Source organism: Populus nigra, chromosome 14 (genome assembly GCF_951802175.1).
Source record: "Populus nigra chromosome 14, ddPopNigr1.1, whole genome shotgun sequence".
Classification (NCBI taxonomy): Eukaryota; Viridiplantae; Streptophyta; class Magnoliopsida; order Malpighiales; family Salicaceae; genus Populus; species Populus nigra.
Window position 1 is genome coordinate 709501 of NC_084865.1, and position 24588 is coordinate 734088.

The 24588-nt window shown below is 29.2% G+C and overlaps 3 protein-coding genes across 3 annotated transcripts; all 3 read left to right on the top strand.

The window, feature by feature from the left end:
* Nucleotides 1–11765: 11765 nt before the first annotated feature.
* On the top strand, nucleotides 11766–12557 carry LOC133672501 (signaling peptide TAXIMIN 2-like). Its single transcript, XM_062092939.1, has 2 exons — nucleotides 11766–11945; nucleotides 12320–12557. The coding sequence occupies exons 1-2, from the start codon at nucleotides 11848–11850 to the stop codon at nucleotides 12441–12443; spliced, it is 222 nt and encodes a 73-aa protein (XP_061948923.1). The 5' UTR covers nucleotides 11766–11847; the 3' UTR covers nucleotides 12444–12557.
* A 2852-nt stretch (nucleotides 12558–15409) lies between these two features.
* On the top strand, nucleotides 15410–17776 carry LOC133672663 (uncharacterized). Its single transcript, XM_062093144.1, has 3 exons — nucleotides 15410–15767; nucleotides 16274–16710; nucleotides 17087–17776. Exons 1-3 carry the CDS (start codon nucleotides 15603–15605, stop codon nucleotides 17520–17522), a joined length of 1038 nt encoding a protein of 345 aa, XP_061949128.1. The 5' UTR covers nucleotides 15410–15602; the 3' UTR covers nucleotides 17523–17776.
* A 4329-nt stretch (nucleotides 17777–22105) lies between these two features.
* Nucleotides 22106–23336, top strand: LOC133672255 (uncharacterized). The gene is made up of 2 exons (XM_062092620.1): nucleotides 22106–22511; nucleotides 22745–23336. Exons 1-2 carry the CDS (start codon nucleotides 22204–22206, stop codon nucleotides 23181–23183), a joined length of 747 nt encoding a protein of 248 aa, XP_061948604.1. The 5' UTR covers nucleotides 22106–22203; the 3' UTR covers nucleotides 23184–23336.
* The last annotated feature ends 1252 nt before the right edge of the window (nucleotides 23337–24588 follow it).

Here is a 24588-nt window from a genome sequence, read left to right on the forward strand (position 1 = left end):
GTATGGGATTAGTAAAAGACTGCAGCCTCATTGGATAGGGGCACTTACATGTTCTTTCAGTACCTGCAGAAAGATTTGGCAAACACTAATGAAGCAGGACTGCTGCCCTTGTACAGAAGAAATAAATAGAAAAGAGAAAATAAAATTTATAATTCGTTAAAAGTTATAAAAATATTTTTACACAGAATTTTATATATATATATATATATATATATATATAAATATCAAATAAAACACTATTAATTACTCTTTAAATACCATAAAAATTTTCATGTATTTAATAGAAAGACTCGAATCTTAATAATAATAATAATTTTTAGCTATAATTATATAATTGAGGAGTACTATATATTCTCATCATATAATTCAAAATCTAAATTGGACCTTAAATTTAGAAAAATATATTATTCGAATTCAAAATTCAATTTGAAGGTTTATATATATATATATATATATATAATCAAGAAATATATTAAAATATTCATTCTGTCCCTTGAAATGCAGGTCGAGTTTGATGTTAGGTCAAGTTTTAGTTTAGGACGGGCACATCACTTTCTACCAAGTCTGGGTCTGCTCGTCGTTTCCTATAATGGAAGTTAAATCGTTTTCACCTAGTGGCTCTTTGGATACCTTGAGCAGCCTTTATACATATAATCGTATCATTGAAATCTTACCCTCTTTTTTTTTTTTAATAATAAAAAGTATTCTCAAATACAAATTTATATGTTGATTATTTTTTTAAAGTTATCTTAAATACACATCATTTTATATCGGTAAGATGTATTCAAAGAAACTTAAGTATCATCCTAAAATTTAAATTAAAAAAAAAAGACAATATATATATTTACCAGTAAAACATGTTTAGGTCCAAAAAGAAATCTGATCGCGCCCGCACAAAATAACAATTCAAAAAAGCAATGATTTTTTATTTGACTATTGAATCGCGCTCGAATGTTATAGGAGTATTTAGAGGGTGTTTTTCTTATTGTAACCATTATGTTGCTACACATACTGATAAATATTTAGATATAAAAAAACTCACCGAGAGCCCCTTGGTTTTGATACTTTTTGTGATTTTTCTTGTTATTTTTAGATTTTATGCTTCTTTTCTTTATAATTTTAAAATTTTTTATTTTCTAATTGAGAAATGGTTTCTGACCTATTTAAAACTTTGTAAAACTTCTCAGATGAGTAACTTCATTATTATTATTATTTAGGTTGAATAAACTTGTGAATTTAAGACTTACATCTGTAGCACTTTTTGTTCATAAAAAAATTTATGTATTTTTATTTAATTGTTATGTTTATTTTTTGCTTGCATCAGTCATGAGTCAAGCTGTGTTTTATAATCATGTTTGGTACAGCTACACAAAATAATATTATTTAATAATGTTTAGATTGGAAGTTGAATGAAATAAACACAAAATTAGTCTGATTTTAAACCATAATTAATTTCATATGCAAATTAATTATTCCCCAAAACTTGTACCCGATATATTTATATCGGGCATTGATGGGGTAGCTTGTTTTAATAAATACACGAGGGGATGAGCGACAAGGAAGGGTCAAATTTCAACTCCTAAACCTATGCAAGGGCTCTTTCGAAAGAAAAGTAAATTAAGGAAGATAATTGCCTCTTGCATTAGAGAAATAGATTTAATTCAACTCAACGTGTTTGTTGACATGATCTACGTACGATACTTTTTAAAAATAAATTAAAATAAATTTTTAAGTTTTTTTTTAATTTTTAACATTAATATATTAAAAATATAAAAATTAATTTAATATTTTTTTAAACGAAACACATTTCTAAACCCATTTAAAAGCAGAAAATATCACATTCTCAAGTTCCCCATCACATCACAACAACCCAAGAACCACCAGGTATCCATGTTATTAAACAAAAAATCATTTTAAGAACATTTATATATGAACCTAATATATCTAGGGCAAATGCATTAAATACAAGTTCCTAAAATGTTTTTTCTTTTTCTTTTTTGTTCTTCGGGGGATTCCAAAGAGAGGACAGCTAGGTGTCATTATCCATCACGTGGTGCTTTTGGTGGAGCTCGCTTCGTCACCATATAAGAATATGCCTCCATCGGCCGGCTTCAAGCAATAAGAAATTCCAATATGGAATACATTTAAGAATCTTTGACAATGCAGTGAGAGTATGAAAAGAGCTTCGGTTCTTTATACAAAGTCTCATTATAATTACATATATAGTTCTTAAACTCTTAATTGTTATCATTTTCTTCTTACAAAAATTAATATTATAGATTATATTATATGATTTCATAATTTTATTAGTGCTAAATATCGAGTTTGATTAATTGAGAAATAATTAATAAGGTTATAAATAATCTAAGGGATCCATGATAAAGTTGATTTAGATATGTAAATAAATAGACAGATTTATGAGTAACTCTATGGATTGCGAGAAATTAATTGTTAGATGAACTAAATCTATTATTTCATGATATTTAAAGTTCATGTAATTTTATTTACATGACTTTTATTTATTAATTTAATTTATGAATAAGGGATAGAGCATTAATTTTACCTAATAATTAATTTCTCGTTGAAAAATAGCAGCATCATTATACTTTGTGCTTGATATATTCCCTTTCCTTGTCATATATATATATATAGTGTGGACCATTTAGATGGATGTAAATTTTGTTACATCTATTGATGGTTCTCAAAATTCTTGTTCTCTCATGACCTTTCTATTTGATTCCATCTCATATGAATACATAAATATCTCACTCCTAAAAAATTTGTGGCTTATATATAAGTTTATTTGAGTTAAATAAGACAAGTGAGTTATTCTTTCTTTTTCTTTCATATTCTTCTTTGTTCGTAACACGATTAACTAGTATCTGTTTGATATTGTGATGCAAAGTACTTTTGAAACGTACTTTTCATTTAAAAATATATAAATTTTATTTTTAACATGAGCACATCAAAATTCTCAAAAATCACTAAAAAAATATTAGTTTAATGTTTTTTTTTAAAATAAAATACACTTTTAAAATGCAACCACAAACAAAAAAATTTTAATATCAAAGTTATTAAACTCGGTTTGACTCATGATTCTGTCTCAAACCCGTTTCATAGATTAAATAAGTTAACCGAACCAATTCAAAATAGCATCTTTTTAAAATTTTAAATTAAAAATAAAGTAATATCATTTTAATTTTATCGTTACCTAACTCTTCAAGCCAGCTAGGTTAATAACACAATCAAATATTGTTCGAACTTGGATTGTCTTAAATGCTACTTAAACTTTTAGGCATTTGTGTCTAATTCTTTGAAGGAATCTTCGTGTGAAAATACTTGGATTTTTTTACGAGATCCTTTTCTGCCACTGCTGTGATAAGGACCAGCTTTAAGAAAGCGTTGTTGTTGTTCATTAAAGACACCAACGACTGATAGTTGCACTCTGTTCAAGCTTGCTTGAATCATTAATGTTAAATAGTGGAACCTTTATGATCTATCAAAGACAATTAATTGTCTTCGTAGCTGATGACAAGACAATGATCAACCAATTAATTTGGAATGGGAAATGAGCAATATTCTTTAATACCAAGTGCTGAATTCGAGTATCAATTCACCATTAATCTAAAAGAAAGTACTCTCATTTTTAACATTGAATCAACTAATTAATTATTAAAACATAAATCTTGGCAGAAAGACACAAGATCGATCATGCTAACAAATGGTGCTCTGGAAAGTGTATAATTGATAATGTCCCAAAAAATCCAAATTATTTAGAGGTAAGGTTTATATTTTAGCCAATTGGTCCATTTTCTAGTTCTGACATTCTATTTCATTCTTCTTTTGAAGTGACCTAGAAACTAATACTTGTAAAAGATTTTTTTATGAATTTGATGGCTCTCTGATGATTAAGTTAATAATTTTTTGGTAGAAAATACAATAATATTACGGAGAGATACTTTAAAAATAAATATACAATAGATAATGGATATTCCAAATCTTTTATTTAAAGAATTTATGATCTATTTATAATCCATGAGTCTTTTTATGAAGAGAAGAGACTAAAATATAATATTATTTTGATAGTATTAAAGAAAAAAATATCCCTGAGATATATATTAATGTTAATGAGAAATATCCCTAACATAAGTATTAATGATGAAAATATTCCTGACATATATATTAATATAGATGAAAATATAGTGGGCTCTTAAAAGATTCTGACACACTATCCCTATATAACACTAATATCAATGAAAATATATATGATGGTCCTTAAAAAGATTTTATACACTTAATAAATATAGAAAAACTATGATTCAAAATGTAGTTATGATTATGAGACAATGTATCTTTTATTTGGTTTAACTTAGGGGAGGGTGAGTTCTTTCTTTGCCGAGCCAAAAAGAGGATGAGTTTTTTTTTAGTTGAGCTTATTAAAGGTTTTTTGAGCCCTTAAATTTGGGTTCATCAACAATTGATTTTTATTTTTGGTATTTAAGTTTTGTTGAGTTTTTAAAAATTATTCTATATTTTTCATACTTTGATTTTTTTTTTTAATAATCTAGGGAGTATTTTGGTTTAAAAAATAATTTAAAAGTAGCATGAAACGAAAATATGAATATATAAAAACATATGAGAACGAAAACTGGATCATAGTCATTTTCTATCAAAGTAATTTTTTTTTTACCAACATATACATGTACAATACCCTATGGCATGCATCAACCAGCAGGAGATTCCTAGACAAGGCTTGAATCGTAAATTAATGCATAAAATAACAAGAAAATGACAATTTGTTTTTTTTTAAAAAAAACAACAAGATATTCGACAAATGGCCACTAGTAATATTAGATAATGTCGGATTTTATTTTTGTCAGAAAGTTGAAGCCGTCAAAGAGTAGTAATTGCTGGCAAAATTCATTAAATAATTATCTGAAGAAAATCAGTGGCCACATTTATAAGATATTCTCTAAAGTTGGTTTGTCCACATCAATGTAATTCCACTCTCATTCTCCAAGAATTAATTAATTTGTCACTATCACCACTTCATTCTCAATAATTACCACAAGGTTTTACCTTATATTATAATTTTATTGCTACCCATTTTAGCTGGCAATTCAAGGACCATTTCTTCTGGAAACACTCTTCTTTTTCCTTCAATAATTAAGGTTTTTTTTAAAAAAAATCATTTTTCGTGTACTGGATTTAAGTTTCTCTTTGCTATGGATTTTAAATAAATCATCCATGTCAAGACTAATTAAATCCATGAAAAAAAAATATTTTCTCCTTATATTTTCAATAATTCAAAATCATAATTCCAAATATAAAATTACTTTATATCTTTATCATCGTCACTCCAACCAAGTATGTTTTTAATCGCGATATGAGCATAAAATGGCTACTTGGAAAAGCAGAGCCAAAATTCAAAACCTATTTCTTCCTTCCTAGCTACTCAAAAGGTGCATGCTAGTAAACTTAATGTTCAATGGTAACAAGATAGTCGTCCATCTTAAAGCAACTTCGACCCATATATCCATGGAGCCAACTGTCTGATTATGAACATGGAATCTATCTTGCCAATGTCAAAGTAATTAGACGGTAGCTCAACTGTGCTTAAAAAGCATCTTGCCCTGTGATACCAACCCTAAACAGTTTCTGCTGAAGTATTCCTACAGGTAAGAAGGACATTGATTTCTTGATAAACGCAAGAAATCACAGACAAGAACATACATGTTACAGGAGGGGTCCCAGAAAGAAACAATAATTGATGAAGCTGGTGACCGATGACGCTGTAATTAGGAATCTAACTTTCTTTATCAGCATGTCTCTCTCCAAGAGAGGTCCCCTACCTTTCTATCAAAATCTCTAGAAGAATCCAAAACCCTCGTCCTGCTCGAGGCCCCCCTTCCCCGACTCGAAAAAAAAACCAAAATCTCCACTAAAATTGTCCTGTGTTTTCCTTAGTCAGTAATTATGATAGATCAACCACAGTTTCAGAAGAATCTTTGTTTTCTTGATCAATGCAGCTAGTTTGCAGTAGTGCCCTCATCCAGAGTGTCAATTCCCGGCCCTAGTCTAGGTCAAGTCAGTGAAATAGCCTGATTTTTCTTTTGCCAAAACAACAAAGCATATCAGGAATTTTATAGGAATTAGGGTGTTCGTCATCTTGGTTACTTTTTAAAATGTTTATTTTTAAAAAAATATATATAAATAATATTTTTTATTTTTTAAAATTTATATTTTATATCAGCACATCAAAATAATTAAAAAATTAAAAAAAATTAATTTTTTTTAAAACATACATTTTTAAAACACAAAAATAAGTAACAACCTACTCCTTATATAGCCCACATTTTAAATCAGATTGACTCCTAGATCTACGGTTCATAGTCAAAATTGACCCAAAGTCTTATGTTTTATACGGTAATTATAAAAGTGTGTCAAAAACCTATCTAAATCTAAAAAAATTTAATTTATTAAATGAGATAAAAAATATAGTTTTATATATATTTCTTGAAGTAGACAAAAGCTAAAAACAACAATTAAACAAATAATACATAATATTTTAATGGGTGAAAGGAGCTATAAATGTGAGCTTTAAATCCGGAAGTTTATACTCTTTAAAATAATATCAATGGAGTTTGTTTTCTCAAGAGATTTACAAAGCTTTAAATGAGATAAATCTCACCTCAACTAAAAAACAAAAACAAAAATCTAAAATTACAAAGAAAGAAAGTATAAAATTTAAAATAAAAAAGAAATTAAAAAGTAAAAAGTAAAATCACTAAAACTGCCAACACCAAAGGGTCTATGCGAGATTTTTGATATCTAAAGATTTCATGATCCATGTATCAATGTAGTTCATATCATAGAAAAAGAGTCTCCAGATACTCTTGTAGAAATTTAAGCATTATCTAACGATCGAATCAAAAATTATATCTTTTTTAAGTTATTATTATAGTTTAACGCGATTAGATTTTTTTTGGATCACTACTAATCTATAAATACATGTGCTAAGTCATTCGCATAATTTATCAAAAATTATAAAATTACATGGGTCCACAAATACCTGTTAAAGGATACCCTAATGATAAATTAAAAAACAAAAAAACAAGATTTTATTTTGGATCGGATAAAATATGATTCAAGTGAAATTGGTTGATATTATTCGGCTCAGCCAAATTAATTTCAATACATTTCTTTAAAACAAAAAAGAAGAAGAAACGATATTATAATGAAAACTTAGCTGAGAAATCGCAAGTTGAGCCATCTTTTCCGAGTCGGTGTTTGGGGTCGCGCAACTATTCGGCGTACCCCGCGTGGCCAGTTATGCTGGATTACGAATATTGACAAGACATCTGACATATCCACTTTTGATATGTTTCAAAGAGGATTTGCCTCTTCAATCATGCTGTGTATCTGTTTGTTAGAATCCACGGGATAAGTAGCCCGCAGCAGGCTTATTTTATATATATATATATATATATATATAAGAAAAGATATCAAGAAAATATAAAAATAAAAAACAATGAAAAAAATTCAAATTAAACCTAATAAATATGTTGAATCCATGACCTGAGATATAATATTAGTATAACCCTATAGAAAGAAAACATAAAAAAACAAAGTATATTGATTTTTAAAAACACATTAATTAAAAAAATATAATTCTTTCAATATTGCCTCAAATTAAATGCTAGAGGATAAAATCTATAAATTTAATTTAATTAAAAAAACAAAATTCTTTTTAAAGAAGTGAGATTTAACAAAGACTGAGAAAAAAAATCAAGGCTCTCGAGCGAACCTTATATACACGAGTTAAACTCTCAACCCTGCAATTTATTAAATTCTTAATCCAGACTCAACTCGTGCTCAACACCTGAAAAGATAAATATTGGAGAATTAAATCAATCAATTTAATTCAATTTTAAAACAAGATTCCTTCAAAAAAGCTAAATTCAACAAAAAAAAAACACAAAATTAAGATAACTCGTTTTATCAAAACAATTAAAAAATACCGAATTAAAAAAATAATAAAATGCTGGAAAATAGAAAAAAAGAGAAAAAAACAAAGAAACCCATGTCAGCTTTGTAAATTGCGGTTAATCTCTTAAACTCGCAAATTGTTAAATTCTAGATCCGGACTCAATTAAAAAGCCAAACACTCGGCTGATGCGTTAGTTTCTACTCTCTTTTTTTCTTTTTTTTTAAATCTGAAAATACATTAAATCCAACAAGTGATGATGGTGGTCTGCGTATAAATATTAATCTTGTTGATCATGATCAGTAATCATTTTATGTCTATATATTGAGCTCCACAGATTAACCGATTCTCGCCATGTACATGGATTAGCTAAAGAAAAGCATGATGAACATATGCAATAAATAAATGAATCGATAAATTTAATTACTGCTGCAAACATGCATTAATTCATATCATCGAAGATTGTTTTGCATTGTCAGCTATAATTAAATTATGGATATGATATTTTAAAGAACATGCAATTGGCTTCTCTATATTATTGAGTAGGTATGTGTGGAGAAGAGCTTTTTGTCATTCACTGAAATATATATATTTCAAATCCAACATGATCAGTTTTGTGGTGAAGAGTGCTTTGTTTGGATTTGAGAGTTCACGTGTGGGGACAATATTAGCCACGTCTATATATGCATGCTTGTGTACGTATATTATATGTATTTATATATATACATAATGCCATACTTCTTGTTGGGAGATACGTATGCCACCTCTCTGTAATATTTAGAATTGTTCATGCAATGATTCTCTCCCTTAACTAATTCCATCGAGTAGAAATTCTGGGGGATTCGCTGTATTATGATTTTGAAACTCGTCATTGTAATTGTAAAGATTGTAAAGTGGAAATTCTATTTATTTTTATATTTTAAAAGTGTTTTTAAAAATGTTTATTTTTTTTATTTATTTCAAATTAATATTTTTTGATATTTTCTGATTATTTTAATGCGTTTATATTAAAAATAATTTTTTAAAAATAAAAAAAATTATTTAAATATTTTTATAAATAAAAAATACTTTAAAAAACAATCACAATTAAATTCGAAAACACTCATCCAATAATTCCTTCTTTCCATGACTTTTTTCAGGTTTTTATTTATGAAAGGGATGATGTTTCAGGGATTACAAGTTAGAATTTTCATTTCAAAGTTTTAAATTCAAATCTTTTTTTATTAAAAATAAAAAAATAGATAAGTTATCCTATAAAAAAATGTTTTTTTAAAAAACAATGATTTATTGAGCAAGCAACCTGGTCCAAGATTTGAATTTAAAAAAATTGAATCAATGCATGGTTTATCGAGTCAACTCATCCCAATTATTATTTTTTTATCAAAAACATTATTGTTTTTTATTTAAGAAAAATCCTAGAAGGTTTATTTAACTAGATTTAACTTGTTACGAAAGTCAACAAAGTTTGGTTGAAATAATGGAAATAATTTACTCAAAACGGTTTAGAGAAGTAAACGACATGTCAGATCATGTTTCCCCTACTGCCCCGTGGCATTAGCGAAATAGAAAAGCCCACCATCAAACATCACTTAGCTTCGGGCTTTACGAACCTGAAATCGAGTACATAATCAAGCCCAGGTGCTCTTAAAACCACGAGCCTCACTCAGTCCAGAACTACAACTTAAGCCCAGCATAAACCTTTCTAATTTATTTATTTATTTACTAGACATGTTGCTCATGGGTTGCCACAGGCCCAAAAAAAAAATTAAAGCAAAAGAAGTGATAGGCTAGAAAAAAATTCATAAGTAATTGGTTAAATTGACAATTAAAATATTTATGGAAAAAACAATAACAAATAAACTGACAAAAAAGCAATAACAAAAACACATCCGAGTCTATTCAGATTATCAAACAACTCACTATTAATCTAATTAAAGGAAAACCAAAAAAAAAAGAATCAAACTTAAAAAAAAAACATAGCATAAAAAAAAGAGTCCAAGAAATTAAGTAAATCTAAGTGAACCTCCTAAACCTAGTATAATTTGAAAAACTTGTAACTTGTTAAATTATGCACTCAAGTTGAATCAAGAAGGTTAAATATCATCTGATTTAATTTTGAAGGATGAAATCGTTGAAAAAACTATTAATAAAAAAACTTGCAAAAAAAAACAATAGCAAAAAAAAGGGTTAAAATCTGATAGGAAAAAACCCAATAAGGATGAAATATAAAAAACATTATCGCAAGCAAAACAAAATTGCAATTAAAAGAACTAGAACTAAACTTGAAAGATTAAAAAATCAAATGGGGTGAAATTGAAAATTATTTGTAATATAATAGATTATTTATGGATTAAAAAATGGTATGGGTGAAATAAAAAAAAATATTGAGAGCTAACCAAATAGAATTAAATAAATAAAAAAATAACAAAATAACAAAACAAAAGTTAAAAAATAGGATAAAAAATAAGACAACATCAACTTAGAAAAAAAGAAAAAAAAATAGGGCAAACCTCTTAAACCTAGTCTAATCTCTAAAAGTCGCTTCCCATGAAATGTTTTATCCAAATTCAATTGAAAAGTATAATTTTTAACTAATTTAATTTTGAAGGATGTGATCTGTAAAAAAATATTAATAAAAAAAACTTGCACAAAAAAAAAATAAGGATAAAATTTGATAGAAAAAATCCAAAGAGGATGCAATTTATTGAAAAAATAAATATTAATTAAAAGAATGAAAATTAAATTTAAATATTTAAAAAAATCATAGGTGGTGAAATTGAAAACATTTATAAAAACCAAACAAACCCGAACAAACATCCTAAACATAATCAAATCCTAAAAAGCTTGCAACCTATGAAACCCTAGATCCAAGTTCCATAAAAAAACTTATTATAAGATAATTTTAAAAACTTGTCAAAGCAAAAAAAAAAAAAAGATAACAAAAAAGGCTTTAAATGAACCCAATGACTAACTCGGGTCAACAAATGAAACACATAATCTAAAACATGAAATTTAGATGACCTTATAAATAGAAAAGCGAAAAAAACACTAGCAAAAAAATATGTAAAAAATGCTTTAAAAAAAGAAGATGAAAATCGAGTTAGGCTAATTATTCAGATTTATTAGCTGGATTATCATACTGGGGTGGCCTTATTAAAGGCAAACCCAAAAAATAAAGAAATAAGATTCTTAATCAAACAAACATTGAGGGGTGAAATTGAGAAAACAATCAATACAAAAATCAAATTTGTTTTTTTTTAAATAACAATTAAAAGAATTAGAACTAATTCGACATAAAAATTAAATGTTTTGGGAAAAATCAAATGAAATTAAATATATAGGGATGGAATTGTAAGAAACAAATCCATTAAGAAAATGATTAAAAAATAACAAGTAAAAGAATTAGGATTAAATTAAACAAAAATAAATGTCTAGAGGTGGAATTAGAAAAAAAAAACAAATCAATCAAGAAAATGGTTCAAAACAAAATAAATAAAAATTAAAAAAATCAATTAATTAGAGATGAAAATGATAGACAAGTCTCGCCAAGCCTTTGCAAAGTGAGTGGTGACCAAAAAGAAACAACAATGAAGATTCCGTAAACACAATGCCCAAAATACCCTTCACATTACAGACCTGAAAACCAAATCCTAAACCATAACCAAGGCAAAGCATCACAATTCCACATAGGGTGATTTAGTCAATATACAAAAACCGCCCAGGAAGGTAGTTATATTCCTGTTCCACTTCTCATTAGGTTTAGGAATCTCTTCATAGTTACTTCAAAATCGTAACACATATCGCATAGAACTACTCCCTGTTCTACTGTAATTGAAACTCAAGAGCAAGAGAGAGAGACAATGGGAGATTGCAAGCCATTAGGGTTTTTGTTAGGACTTCCCTTTGCGTTGCTTGCATTAGTTTTGTCCATTGTTGGTACAGTAATATGGCTCATTGGGTGAGTCCATTCATTTTCTCTTCTTGTTTTCTTGATTACAATTTCAAGAATTTGATTCCATACCTGTTCATGAACCATGCTAGTTTGCTCTACGTCAAGAAAATTGATCATGGCATTGATTTCTTTTTCTCTTTTTCTTGATTTAGTTTGATCTTGACTCTGTCCATTGCCTTGTGCTTGTTTGGTGCCCAGAAAAGTATAATGTATAGTGTTGCTTTTTTCAATAAAAAAACTGGGCGGTTTTGACTTAAGATTGATTTGAAGAAAACCCAGATGATAATATCATGTTTTTTTTTATTATTTTATTTTATAGTAAATAAGTATCATTTTGTTGTGTGATTGACACTTTTTTTTTCTTTTTTGATGTAATGTAGGACAATATTGAGTTGCTTGTGCCCATGTTGTGTATGCTGTGCAGCTCTGGCCAATTTTGCAGTGGATATTGTGAAGCTTCCTGTTAGGATACTTACATGGTTCATTGATCAAATCCCTTGTTAATGCTGCTGCTGCTGCTGATAATTTCTATTTTCTCTTTTCGCTAATTGCATATTCCCTCCATAATCTTCTGTTGGAATTTTTAATGCCCAAATAAACTTGGTAATTCCTCTCTAATGGTTTGTTATCTTGTTTATGCTCATTTCGAACTTTGGAATTTAATAATTTATAGATAAATAGTGATAGGAAAAGCTTTTGAAATTCAAGATTTCATTATCTTACTAATGTGGGTTTAATGGCTTTTTTTTCTTTCAAAATTATTGGTTTCGTGGCTTATTGTAACATATGCTATCAATTTAATTTAGAGTGTGTTTGTTTTTTAGTTTAAAAAATCATTTTTAAAATTATTGATTTATTTTATTTTAATTTTTTTTTATGATTTTAGATTGTTTTGATGTGTTGATGTCAAAAATAAATTTAAAAAAAATAAAAAAAATATTATCATAATACATTTTAAAAAGAGAAACACTTTGAAAAATAATAATTACCACATTTTAAAATATTATTATGATACATGTAGTTCAATTTTCAAAGTTTTTTCTGTTTATGTAATTCCTAAAATTAACCTATTTTAAGTTTAATTAGGTATTACATAATCGACCATATAAATATTTTTAGAATCACACTAAGACTAAACCAGGTTAGGTTTTTAAAATATTTGTGTATGTGGTTCTCAAAATTTATATAATTTATTAGCCCCAACAAAATTTTGGATCACTTCATATTATTTTCTATTTGTTTCGATTTTTTTAATTTAATGTCAAAGAAAAATTAAAGAAATGCTCCTTGACATCAAATATACAAGAAAAATCCTTACTACGAGGATGGAGTGGAAAAGTTTTTATTTTAAATTATAATTTTATTGATCTGTAATCTCAGCTTCCATGCATCTTTCTAGAAGCAAGATTTTGATCGATTATGACAAAGGAACTTCATAATGTTGCAATATCAGTTCTATACAATATTGCACCTCTGAACTGACATATCTCATCAAAGCTCCCTCAATCAATTTCAAAACTGGTTATGGTTATAGTTATGGTATATTTTCTTCAACATGGAAACACTATCACTGTTTTTCTCCTGTTTGTTATCTCCTTTATTCTTTACAAGACATTAATTAGAGCGTGTTTGGCAGTGTGGTTGCGGGTGCTTTTCAAATAACTTTTCGTGCCAAAATGCATGCCAACGATGTTTTTTTATTTTTTAAAAATTATTTTTGACATCAGCACATCAAAACGATCCAAAACGTACAAATCATATTAAATTTTAGCAAAAAAAAAAAAAATTTCAAATTTTTTGGGAACGCGGCTGCAGCCGCGTTCCCAAACGGTGCCTAAAAGTGCCAACCGAATTTTTAACTAGATCAATTATGTTTTTTTTTTCTTTCAACTCAGATTAGTTTAAACCTCATGTTAGTCATAGAACCGATCTAGGTTCTACAACAATGATTTGAGGTTAATGATAGTCATGTTTGTTTTAACAAATAAAAAAAAAATTATAATCAATTTGTTCTATTTAGAATTAGAATTAATTATGTTGCATGCGCTCCGCTACGAATACATATTTGAGGTGTAACAAACGAATGCATGAGTGCTTTTTGTAAACAAATGATGTAAACCCGTAATATATAAGTCGATGATAGTTAAACTCCATTGAACATGAAAAAATATATTAAAAAAAACAAGTAGATCGTGTGGAACACATTGACTATATCGATAAATTTAGGCCGAAGACTAAACCTTGAGAAAATATTGATTTGATTGCTTGTCTAGGTTAAGTTTTTAAATTAAACATTGGACAGTTGTTATGATGCTAGCCAATTAATTTGATAAGTAAAAAACCAACTTGAACTATCAAGAAAAATGTGGTACAACCTAAGAAAATAATGGTATTTTTTTTATTTTAATATTAAAATAGTGATATATTAGATAATATGCAATCAACCAACACAAACATTAAATATATAATCTAGGTTATATATACATGATTATAATGCGCTAACAATCAACCGAGATAAATGTAAAATGTATGATTCGGTCATAGAGAGAATGAGATGTTTTTCAACTACACAGAGAAGGTCGTAGAGAGAAAATAGAAAAAAATATCAAATGAAAAAGGTAACATATCAAAAAAAAAATATTTTTATGTTTTTTTTATACATGTCTTCTCGGTATAAAACACTAACTAAACACAATCTAAGTATTTCTTACACTATTATCTTAGATTTAAATATAAAAAAATGGAAGGGAAAATGATTTTATAAAAACACTAGTCTGAATATATATTAAAACACTATTTATTTAAGATTGTCTAGAGAAAAAAACTTGATATATTAAAGTTAATGCTAGCAAGACTTATAGTATAAAAAATTAACAAATCCCTATAGCTTTAAAAACATTTAAATAGTCATTTGATTAATATTAGTCATGCTTATAACACTATTTCCTTCTAAGAAAAATATTTATTTCTTATCGATCTATATTATTTATTTTTTATATTATGAATGAATTTAAAAATATATAATTTTTAAAACTATAAATATCAATTACTTAATTTTCATAAACCGTAAAAACTAAATTATAATTATAGTTATAGTTAACTCTATTAACGAAAAAATAAAAAAGTATAATTTAAGTTGATTCGAATTATTTTTTATTTTAATTTTGTTTTTTAAGATTATGTTTTTATAAATTATTTTAATTTAATTTTTATATGTTTATTATTATCTTATTATCTGAGTAATAAATTATATGGGTAGCATATTAATATAGATTAATCTAATATATTAAAATTTTAATATTAAAAAAATATTATTCAATATATTATCCTATTATTATTTTTTAAATAATAATATCCAATATATATATTATATTTTAATTTTATAATTAATTTTTTCAATTAAAAAAGCGCGTAGCGAGTTAATGAGTATAAACTAGAAGTAGAAGAAGTTTAAAATAGAACAGTGTAGAGTGTTCCAGAAAAAACCACACTGTTCTGTTTTAAACTATAAACAACCACACTGTTTCTATTTTAAACATGTTTCTCAAATAATCAAAAACCAAAAAAAAGAAAAAGAAAAATTGAATCTCTGTTATTTTTTGAATTAGAAAAACAAGGATCAGCAAGGTGAAGAAGAGAAAGAGAGGAGGTAGCAGTAACACCATGGGAGTGGATTACTACAAGATATTACAAGTTGATAAGACTGCTAAAGATGATGATCTGAAAAAAGCATATAGGAAATTAGCCATGAAGTGGCATCCTGATAAGAACCCAAATAACAAAAAAGAAGCTGAAGCAAAGTTCAAGCAAATTTCTGAAGCTTATGAGGTATGTACCTGCCTGCCTTTAACAGTTCAAGATTAAATTTTGTGATCTAGGTTTGTTGTTAAATTGGATTATCTTGCTCAAATTTGTGAACTTTTATTAATTTATCGAAGAATCTTTTCCTTATTGGGATTTCATGGTTAAAATTCTTGGATTTGTAGTTTATTGTGCTTTTTTTAACTGTTATCTTGACGAACTCGAATTTGATGGCTTTTATTCATGTTGGATAAAATAAAGTTTCTATCTTTATTGGGATTTCATGGTTAAATTTCTGGGATTTGTAGTTTATTGTGTTCGTTACTATTATCATTATTATTACCTGGTTCTTATAAGTCAACAACACCATAGTTTCAATCTTTAATGGCGTTTATCAACATAGGAACTTTGGAGTATTAGCTGGGATTTTCAGTCATTGATGTCACGGGGAATTTTCTCTGTAAAATTGGAATTACTAGTGAAGATCGCTTATTTGATTGATTTTGTATTGAAACTCAATGTTTTTTATGCAGGTCCTTAGTGATCCACAAAAAAGAGCAGTGTACGACCAATATGGTGAAGAGGGTCTAAAGGGGCAAGTACCACCACCTGGTGCTGGTGGTGCTGGTCCTGGTGGAGCTTCATTCTTCTCCACAGGAGATGGGCCTACAACATTTCGGTTCAATCCCCGCAACGCTGATGATATTTTTGCTGAATTTTTCGGGTCTTCAGGTCCATTTGGAGGGATGGGAGGTGGCAGTGGAGGCATGAGAGGGACAAGGTTCCCAGGTGGGATGTTTGGTGATGCTATCTTTAGTTCTTTTGGTGAAGGAGGTGGAGGGTCAATGCATCAAAGTGTTCCTAGAAAAGCTCCTCCAATTGAGAAAAGGCTGCTTTGTAGTCTTGAGGAGCTTTACAAGGGGGCTACCAAAAGAATGAAGATATCTAGGGACATTGTCGATGCAAGTGGGTAAGTGTATATCTTCTTACATTAATTATCTTGCTCTAGGTTTGTTTCTGAAGTATGGTTCCTTTTAGTTTGTGTGAATTTCTGCTAGGGGTTTCTGCCTATCAAATTGAGCATCAAGTTTTTCCCTTTTGATTTTCCACATGTAATGGCCTAATGGGAGGTGCTGGCTAGATCAAAGAATAAATGCATGTTGTTTTTGTGGATTTTACTTGCTGTCCATGCTCATAACACGAGATTGTGAGCGATTCATGGGATTAGTTGCCAGATCAATTCACAATCTAGTAAAAGTCTTGGAGCTTTTTTGATGATGATGTTTATGCGCAGAGCATTAGTTGCTAGATCATTTCATTAAACTTGCACTTTTCTTCTTGTGCAGCAAGACCATACAAGTGGAGGAGATTCTAACCATTGACATAAAGCCTGGTTGGAAGAAGGGCACGAAGATCACCTTCCCTGAGAAAGGGAATGAGCAGCCGAATTCAAAACCAGCAGATCTAGTATTCATTATTGATGAAAAACCTCACCCTGTGTTCACTCGTGATGGAAACGACTTGATTGTCACACAGAAGATTCCCTTAGCTGAAGCCATGACAGGTTACACTGTCCATCTCACCACCTTAGATGGAAGGAATTTGACCATTCCGATCAACACCGTGATTGATCCAAACTATGAGGAGGTTGTCCCAAGGGAAGGGATGCCAATCCAAAAGGACCCAACAAAGAGAGGAAATCTGAGGATCAAGTTCAACATCAAGTTTCCAACAAGGTTAACTGCAGAGCAGAAGGCAGGAATCAAAAAACTCTTGGGCTGAGAACATCAATGCCAATATTTAATGCACAACACATCTCCATAGAAATGGAGCAGTTTTGTAAATACAAATTACATAGAACGTAGTATTTAGATTGGTTCTTTTTGATACAGAACTTGTTATATACGCTCCCAGTTTTTAGTAGTTTCTGTTTTAGAGCAAGAATGCCATCTTTCTAAATACATCGATGTGCTTAAAGGTGTAGTGAGGAACTTATCAGTTACAATTTCAATTAGCTCTTGTTGATTTTTGGTGCATTCTTGTTTTCTTTCTCTTTAGTTCAGAATAGTGTGCCATCAACTTTATGCAAAGATGGTGAATATATATGAGTGGATTCCTACAAGAAGACGACATGATTAAAATCAGCTGTGCTAACCATTCTTTTTTCTTTATTTCCCCTTTCAAGAACAAGAAACGTGCTATTACAAAACCATGGTGATTCTGTAAGATGCATAATCTCACCCACGAAAACCAAATCCACACAACCACCTTGTTTTGGGAGTAGTGGAATCCAACCAACGTTTTATAGCAAAGTTTTTTCATTGTATTTTTATACATAAAAAGATTAAATGTAAATTAAAAAGCCTATTCGAATATATAATTAAATAAATTAAAAATTATATATCTTAATAAAAAAATATTAACAATAACTGTAATAACCCAATTTTTAATTCTTTTATTTTAATTATTTTATTTACTGAAAAAAATAATGAAAAAACAAGTAAAAATAAAATAATTGAAGAATGAATTAAAATTTGGGTTAAGGGCAACATGATTAGAAGTTTAAAGATTTAATTAAATTTTTGACTAGTTTAATTAATTAAGTCAAGGGTTTAATTGGAGAATTGATAAGTTTTTAGACTTGATTAAGCTTGAAATTGATTTAATTAATCCAATCAGGAATTTGATTGGAGAATTGATAAATTTTGAGACTTAATTAAGCTTGAAATTAATTTAATTAATCCAATCAAGGGTTTAATTGGAGAATTGACAAGTTTTGAAACTTAATTGAGTTTGGAACTAGTTTAATTAATAAAAACAAGGGTTTAATTGAAGAAATGATACGTTTTAGACTTAATTGGACTTGGATTTAATTATATTAAGGACTTAATTGAAGCAATATTAAAGTTTGGGGTCAACATTACAAAGTTAAAATCAAAGGATCACATTGAAAATGGAGTACAAATGTAGGGGGGCAATTACAGTTTAAACCAGGGGTTTAATTACAAAACGTTCAAAATTTCACGGGTCAAAACGAAAATGGCCACCTCATATCCCAAAACAGCATCGTTTGAAAGATCGTTGTTCATCTTCTTCTTTTTCTTTAACCAGAGACCGTTTCCAGCAGTAAAGGGCAGTAATCATCCGCTCACCTCAGTTATGGATATTTTAATGTTGTCGTCCCTCTGCATGCCATCCGTTACCACCAATCGGAGTCTATAAAACAGAGGAACAACGAAGAAAATGGGGCGAAAAAAAATCCAGGAGACAGAGGGGGGAAGAAAGAGCAGAACCGAGGAGAAAGAAAAAAAAGAAACAGAACCGGGGAGGGAGACTGTACAGAGGGGAGCAAAATTTGTGCCCCTGTTTCTTCTAAAAGAAACAGAGGCGTTCGGCGCCATTCTCTGGGAAGCCAGAGAAGGCCACAGAGAAGGAAACGAGTAACTCAAGGGGCACCACCTTCCCCCTTTCCCACTGAACTCACAGACGAAGAAGAGAAGGCAGAAGACGCAGGAAAGGGAGACGAAAAAAGCCACGAACGGCAGAGAACAAAAAAGACAGAGACGAAAAAAACTTGGAGGAGAGAGTGAACCAACAGAAGAAATTAAGAAGAAAAAGAAATAGAGAACAGAGAGACGAACAGAGGAGACCATAAACACAAAGGGAAGCTGGAAAAACAGAGTAGAAAAACACAAACACAGGGACGTCGAACAAAGAAGAAACCCAGGCAAGGAGGACAGAGAAACAAGAAACCCACAGAAGAAAGCACCAGCATCACAATCGGTTTCTTCTTCTCCAGCGCCGACTTCCAAAACCAGAGGAAGAAGCTTAAAAAACGAAGAGAGGAACAGCATGCCATCGGCTCCATCTTGCTCTCCCACTTAGGTAAGTATCTCCAGTTTGCAAAATAATTCCCTAACACTGCATTAGAAATGTAATTACATGCTAACTGTTGCCAGCGTGCGTGAACAATTCACGCACGCTGGCGGGTAAAAGCCGCCAGGTCACTGCCCTGGCTGGGTCTAGCCAGCCCCAAAAATATATATATAAAAATATAAAAATAAAAAATATGCATGTATATATTTAAATTTATTTTTATTGGTTTATTTAAAGAGCTAGAGTCAACAACACCATTCATTTTTGTTTTGAGTTACGTAATACTTGTCAACATTGGAGTTGGAAGTATCTTTAGTCGAATATTCACTGGTACCAGAGTCAGGAATATTATAAACAAATCATCATAGTATAAGTGAATAAATGTTTAACAATTTAAGACAAACCAGCAATGCAGTCTGCCTCAGGTAGAATGTTTAAGGAGTGATAATATCTTTCCTTTTACGTAACCAGTCCCGTACCATAAAATCTCTGTTGACCAGTTAGGGTTGTTAGTAACCATAATACTAGGTGACGACTTCTTAAACGAGACCTTTTTCCCCTAAAAGAACAAGATGCCAGATATCTGTTTTTTATTCTCCATAAATCAAGATTATTTTTAGGGCCGCCGCGATGTCGGGTGCGACAATAAGTGAATATTTAATTATTCGAATATATAATTAAACAAATTAAAAATTATATATTTTAATAAAAAAAATTAACAACAACTAAAATTAAAATTAAAAAAATTAAAAACAAATATAAATCAAAGTATTTAATTTTAGTGACCTTCTATATTTCCTAATTTTTTTTAACAGCTTAGTCATTAAGGCTGCGTTTGTTTCCCGGAAAATGGTTTCCGGAAAACCACTTTCCAAACTTTCTTGTGTTTGTTTGCCATTAGAAAAGTTGGTCAACGAAAAACACCTTCCGGTCAACGGAAAACACTTTCCAGTCAAAGGAAAATTTGGCTTGGTTTTCCAAGAAAGTATTTTCCTTTTAGGCTGTGTTTGTTTCCCGGAATGTGGTTTTCGGGAAACTACATTCCAAACTTTTTTGTGTTTGTTTGTCATTAAGAAAGTTGGTCAACGGAAAACACTTTTCAATCAAAAGAAAATTTGGCTTGTTTCCAGGAAAGTGTTTTCCTGAAACATTTGGGCGGAAAACACTTTCTGGAAGTTGTGAAAAAATTAGAAATGTCATATTATTTACTGATTATATCACATTTGATCCTCAGATTTTTAATTGCAATATATATTTTGTTTTTAATATTTATTTTTCAATTTCATCTCTTAAAATTTAATTTTTATATTAACTTTAGTCCTCATTTTTATAATTATTATTTGCTTTTCCCTTATCATTTTTTTATTGAAATTTTTTATCTATCAAATTTGATCCTCATTATTTTGATTGTTACTTATTTTATTTGAAATAATTTATGAAATGTTAATTATTTTAATTTTAATTTCTTCACCTTTTTTTTTATTTTTTAAATTTGATCTCTATTATTTTGATTATTATTTATTTTATTTGAGATAATTTATGAAATTATAGTTTTTTCAATTTCATTCTCATTCAACTTTTTAATTTGCCAAATTTGTCCCTCATTATTTTAATAAACTTGAGAAAAATAAAACATTAATAAGTTATTTCCCAACTCATTTTCCATGACATAACCAAACACTGGAAAATGTTTTCCAACTTATTTTTCATTACACTACCAAACATCAGAAAATAATTCACTTTCCAAAAGGAAACTACTTTCCAGCAAATAAACGGGGCCTTATTTTGGGCGGACAACACTCTCTGGAAGTTGTGGAAAATTTAAAAAAGTCATATTATTTGCTGATTATACAAATTTGATCCTCAAACTTTTGATTGCTATATATATATATTTTATTTTGAATATTTGTTTTTCAATTTCATCCCTTAGAATTTAATTTTTATATTAACTTTGGTCCTTATTTTTATAATTGTTATTTTCTTTTCCCTTCTCATTTTTTAATTGAAATTTTTTAACTATCAAATTTGGTCCTCATTCTTTTGATTGTTACTTATTTTATTTGAAATAATTTATCAAATGTTAATTATTATTATTTTAATTTCTTCATCTTTTAATTTTTTATTTTTTAGATTTGATCTCTATTATTTTGATTATTATTTATTTTATTTGAAATAAATTATATATTTTTTTAATTTCATTCTCATTCAATTTTTTAATTTATAAGATTTGTTTCTTATTATTTTAATAAACTTGAAAAAAATAAAACATTAATAAGTTATTTTCCAGTTTATTTTCCATGACATGACCAAATACTGGAAATTATTTTTTAATTTATTTTTCATTATATTATCAAACATCATAAAATAATTTATTTTTTAAAAATTCATTTAAAAAAAAACTATTTTCCAGTACGGGACTAAGTTTTCTTCATCTGTAAGCCAAACACTATGCTTCAATTTTTCCAGAACTTGAAGTATGCTAGCTGCGTTCGTAGGACAATTACTTTTCCTATAAGTAGAGCAGTTGCATTACACTGGGCTAGAACAGTTCTCTTTGCCTTTCTTTCATCCACCTTCTATCAACGCCATGGCTAGTCATAGTAGGGCAGCAGATGATGAATCTTTTGAAAACAAAACAGGAATCTTTTCAAGTTATTTTTACCGTCTTGCTGAATCTTTCGGGTTTAATAGCCCAAATCAAAACAGGAAAGGAACAGAGTTCTCCAATAACAGAGATGGTGATGGTATCGTTAGATCTTTTGAAGAAAGTGTCGTGGTTAGTGCTCCTGGAAAAGATCCTGCAATTAAGCACACCCTGTCCTGTAGTCTTGAAGAGCTTTATCATGGGGCTACCAAGACGGTCAAAATAACTAGAGAAGTAGCTGATCAAAGGGGGTAAGTGTCCTAAATATCACCTTTTCGGTCCCGTTTTATGTTCAACTGCCATTCTGTAGTTTTGATCAAACATGTCGACTCTGATCAACTGGTCCTGGGCTTGATATGCTTTCTTGTTGTCAAAGTTTTGTGTCAGATAGTTATTTTTCATCATTTTACTGTCTTCTGAAAGGTCCAAGAGCTTTGTTAATGGTGTTTCTTGTGCTCTTTCTTTTTTGTGGGATGGAGCGCAGCCTGACCAGGGAAATAGTGGAGATTCTAACCATTGACACAAGGCCTGGTTGGAAGAAAAGCACGGAGATGACTTTCGAAGAGAAAGGGAATGAAAGACCAAATGTAACACCTGCTGATGTTGTCTTCATTGTTGATGAAAATCCCCACTCTGAGTTTACTCGTGATGGAAATGACTTGATCGTCACTCGAAGGATTTCTGTAACCGAAGCCTTTACAGGCTACACTGTCCATGTTACAACCTTGGATGGCAGGAATTTAACCCTTCCGATCAATGATGTGATCCATCCCAACTATCAGAAGGTTGTCCCGAATGAAGGAATGCCGATCCTCGGCGACCCAACAAAGAGAGGGATTTTGAAAATCATGTTTGATATCAGGTTCCCAACAAGGGTTAATGCAGAGCAGCAGGCAGGAATCAGGAGACTCTTTGGTGCTTGAGATCTCTATATCAGCATGTCAGACATATCCTATGGGAAGGAAGCCTTTGGATTGTTATCCTCTTGCTGCAGTTTGTGATAAATTGCAGTGGTATTTGACAGTTTCAGACTTTTAAGTTGTGTTATATATATATATATATATATATATATATATATATATATATATATATATATATATATATATATATATATATATATATATGAAGTATGAAATCTTTCTGAGATGTTTAATGTAGGGTTTGGCCAACTTCTTAATTATGGTGTCAATTATGGAAAATGCTTCCCCTTGATTGGTGTTGAATCCTTCCTTTCTTCAGTTCAAAAGGTCGAGCTTTGGAGAGCATTTCCCTCCGGCCATATCCTGAAACATGAGTCACCTTCCCTGTAAATGACACCTTCCAGGATTAATTTCCTGCTTCCCATCCCAAACCATCACTGTTTGTCGAACACTGAAATAAAACTCAGATATGATTATATTATTTATTAACGTATATTTCAAGTAAGTTTCTCAAACTTGAAATTTATATAAATTTATATTAAATATCATATCAGAATTAATTCAATTTAAAATTTTAAAATTTTAAATAAAATTTTAAGATATAATTGATATTATTTGCTGCTTACTAATTCAATGTGTTAAAATATAAAAGCAATCGTGTGTGCTGTTCAGCAATTACTAGCTATCAAAGACTTTCCTGTCAATACATGGCCAAATCTATTCAATCATCTTATTCACACAACAATGACTTATAAAATTCTCACAATTTATCAAGCTACCACCACAAACTTATACCATCATAACTCAAATCAAAATACTGTTTACATCACTGATTCAATTTAAAGAACTCTCCAATTGTTTTTCGTATGTTTGGTATTGTTTGGTAATGTGATAGCTGTTATGATTGTAATTTGAAAAAAGTTATTTTATAAAAAGTACTTTTAATTGAGATTGGTTTGAAAAAATATATGTTTGGTTAAAACTGGAAATATATATATATATATATATATATATATATATATTGATGGTTTTTAATTTAAATATTGTAGATTTAACTATTGTTACTACATCATAAAATAAATAATATTGATATCAAATATTTTTTATTATTCCCTTAAACTATGTGCAATTTCATCACGTATGAAATCTATCCAACAAAGACTATATTTTCTATGGTTTCTTAAGCGCGCAACAACAAAAACTTAATTTTTTGTTACATCATCAAACAATTTCCTTTTTAGTTTTTGAATACAACACAATTACAAATAAAAATAAAAACTGAATTTTTTTTAACTGGGTCGAACCCGACAAGAACATAATTGGGCTTGCAATCAAATTCTGCAAATACTACGTCATCAAGCGATCTCCTTCTAATTTATGTAGTGTTATTAAATAATATTAAGCACTA

Coding starts and splice junctions, on each gene's coding strand:
- LOC133672501 (XM_062092939.1), top strand. CDS start 11,848: ATGGGAGATTGCAAGCCATTAGGGTTTTTGTTAGGACTTCCCTTTGCG. Junction 11,946..12,319: donor ACAGTAATATGGCTCATTGG/GTGAGTCCATTC, acceptor GATGTAATGTAG/GACAATATTGAGTTGCTTGT.
- LOC133672663 (XM_062093144.1), top strand. CDS start 15,603: ATGGGAGTGGATTACTACAAGATATTACAAGTTGATAAGACTGCTAAA. Junction 15,768..16,273: donor AAATTTCTGAAGCTTATGAG/GTATGTACCTGC, acceptor TTTTTTATGCAG/GTCCTTAGTGATCCACAAAA. Junction 16,711..17,086: donor GACATTGTCGATGCAAGTGG/GTAAGTGTATAT, acceptor CTTCTTGTGCAG/CAAGACCATACAAGTGGAGG.
- LOC133672255 (XM_062092620.1), top strand. CDS start 22,204: ATGGCTAGTCATAGTAGGGCAGCAGATGATGAATCTTTTGAAAACAAA. Junction 22,512..22,744: donor GAAGTAGCTGATCAAAGGGG/GTAAGTGTCCTA, acceptor GATGGAGCGCAG/CCTGACCAGGGAAATAGTGG.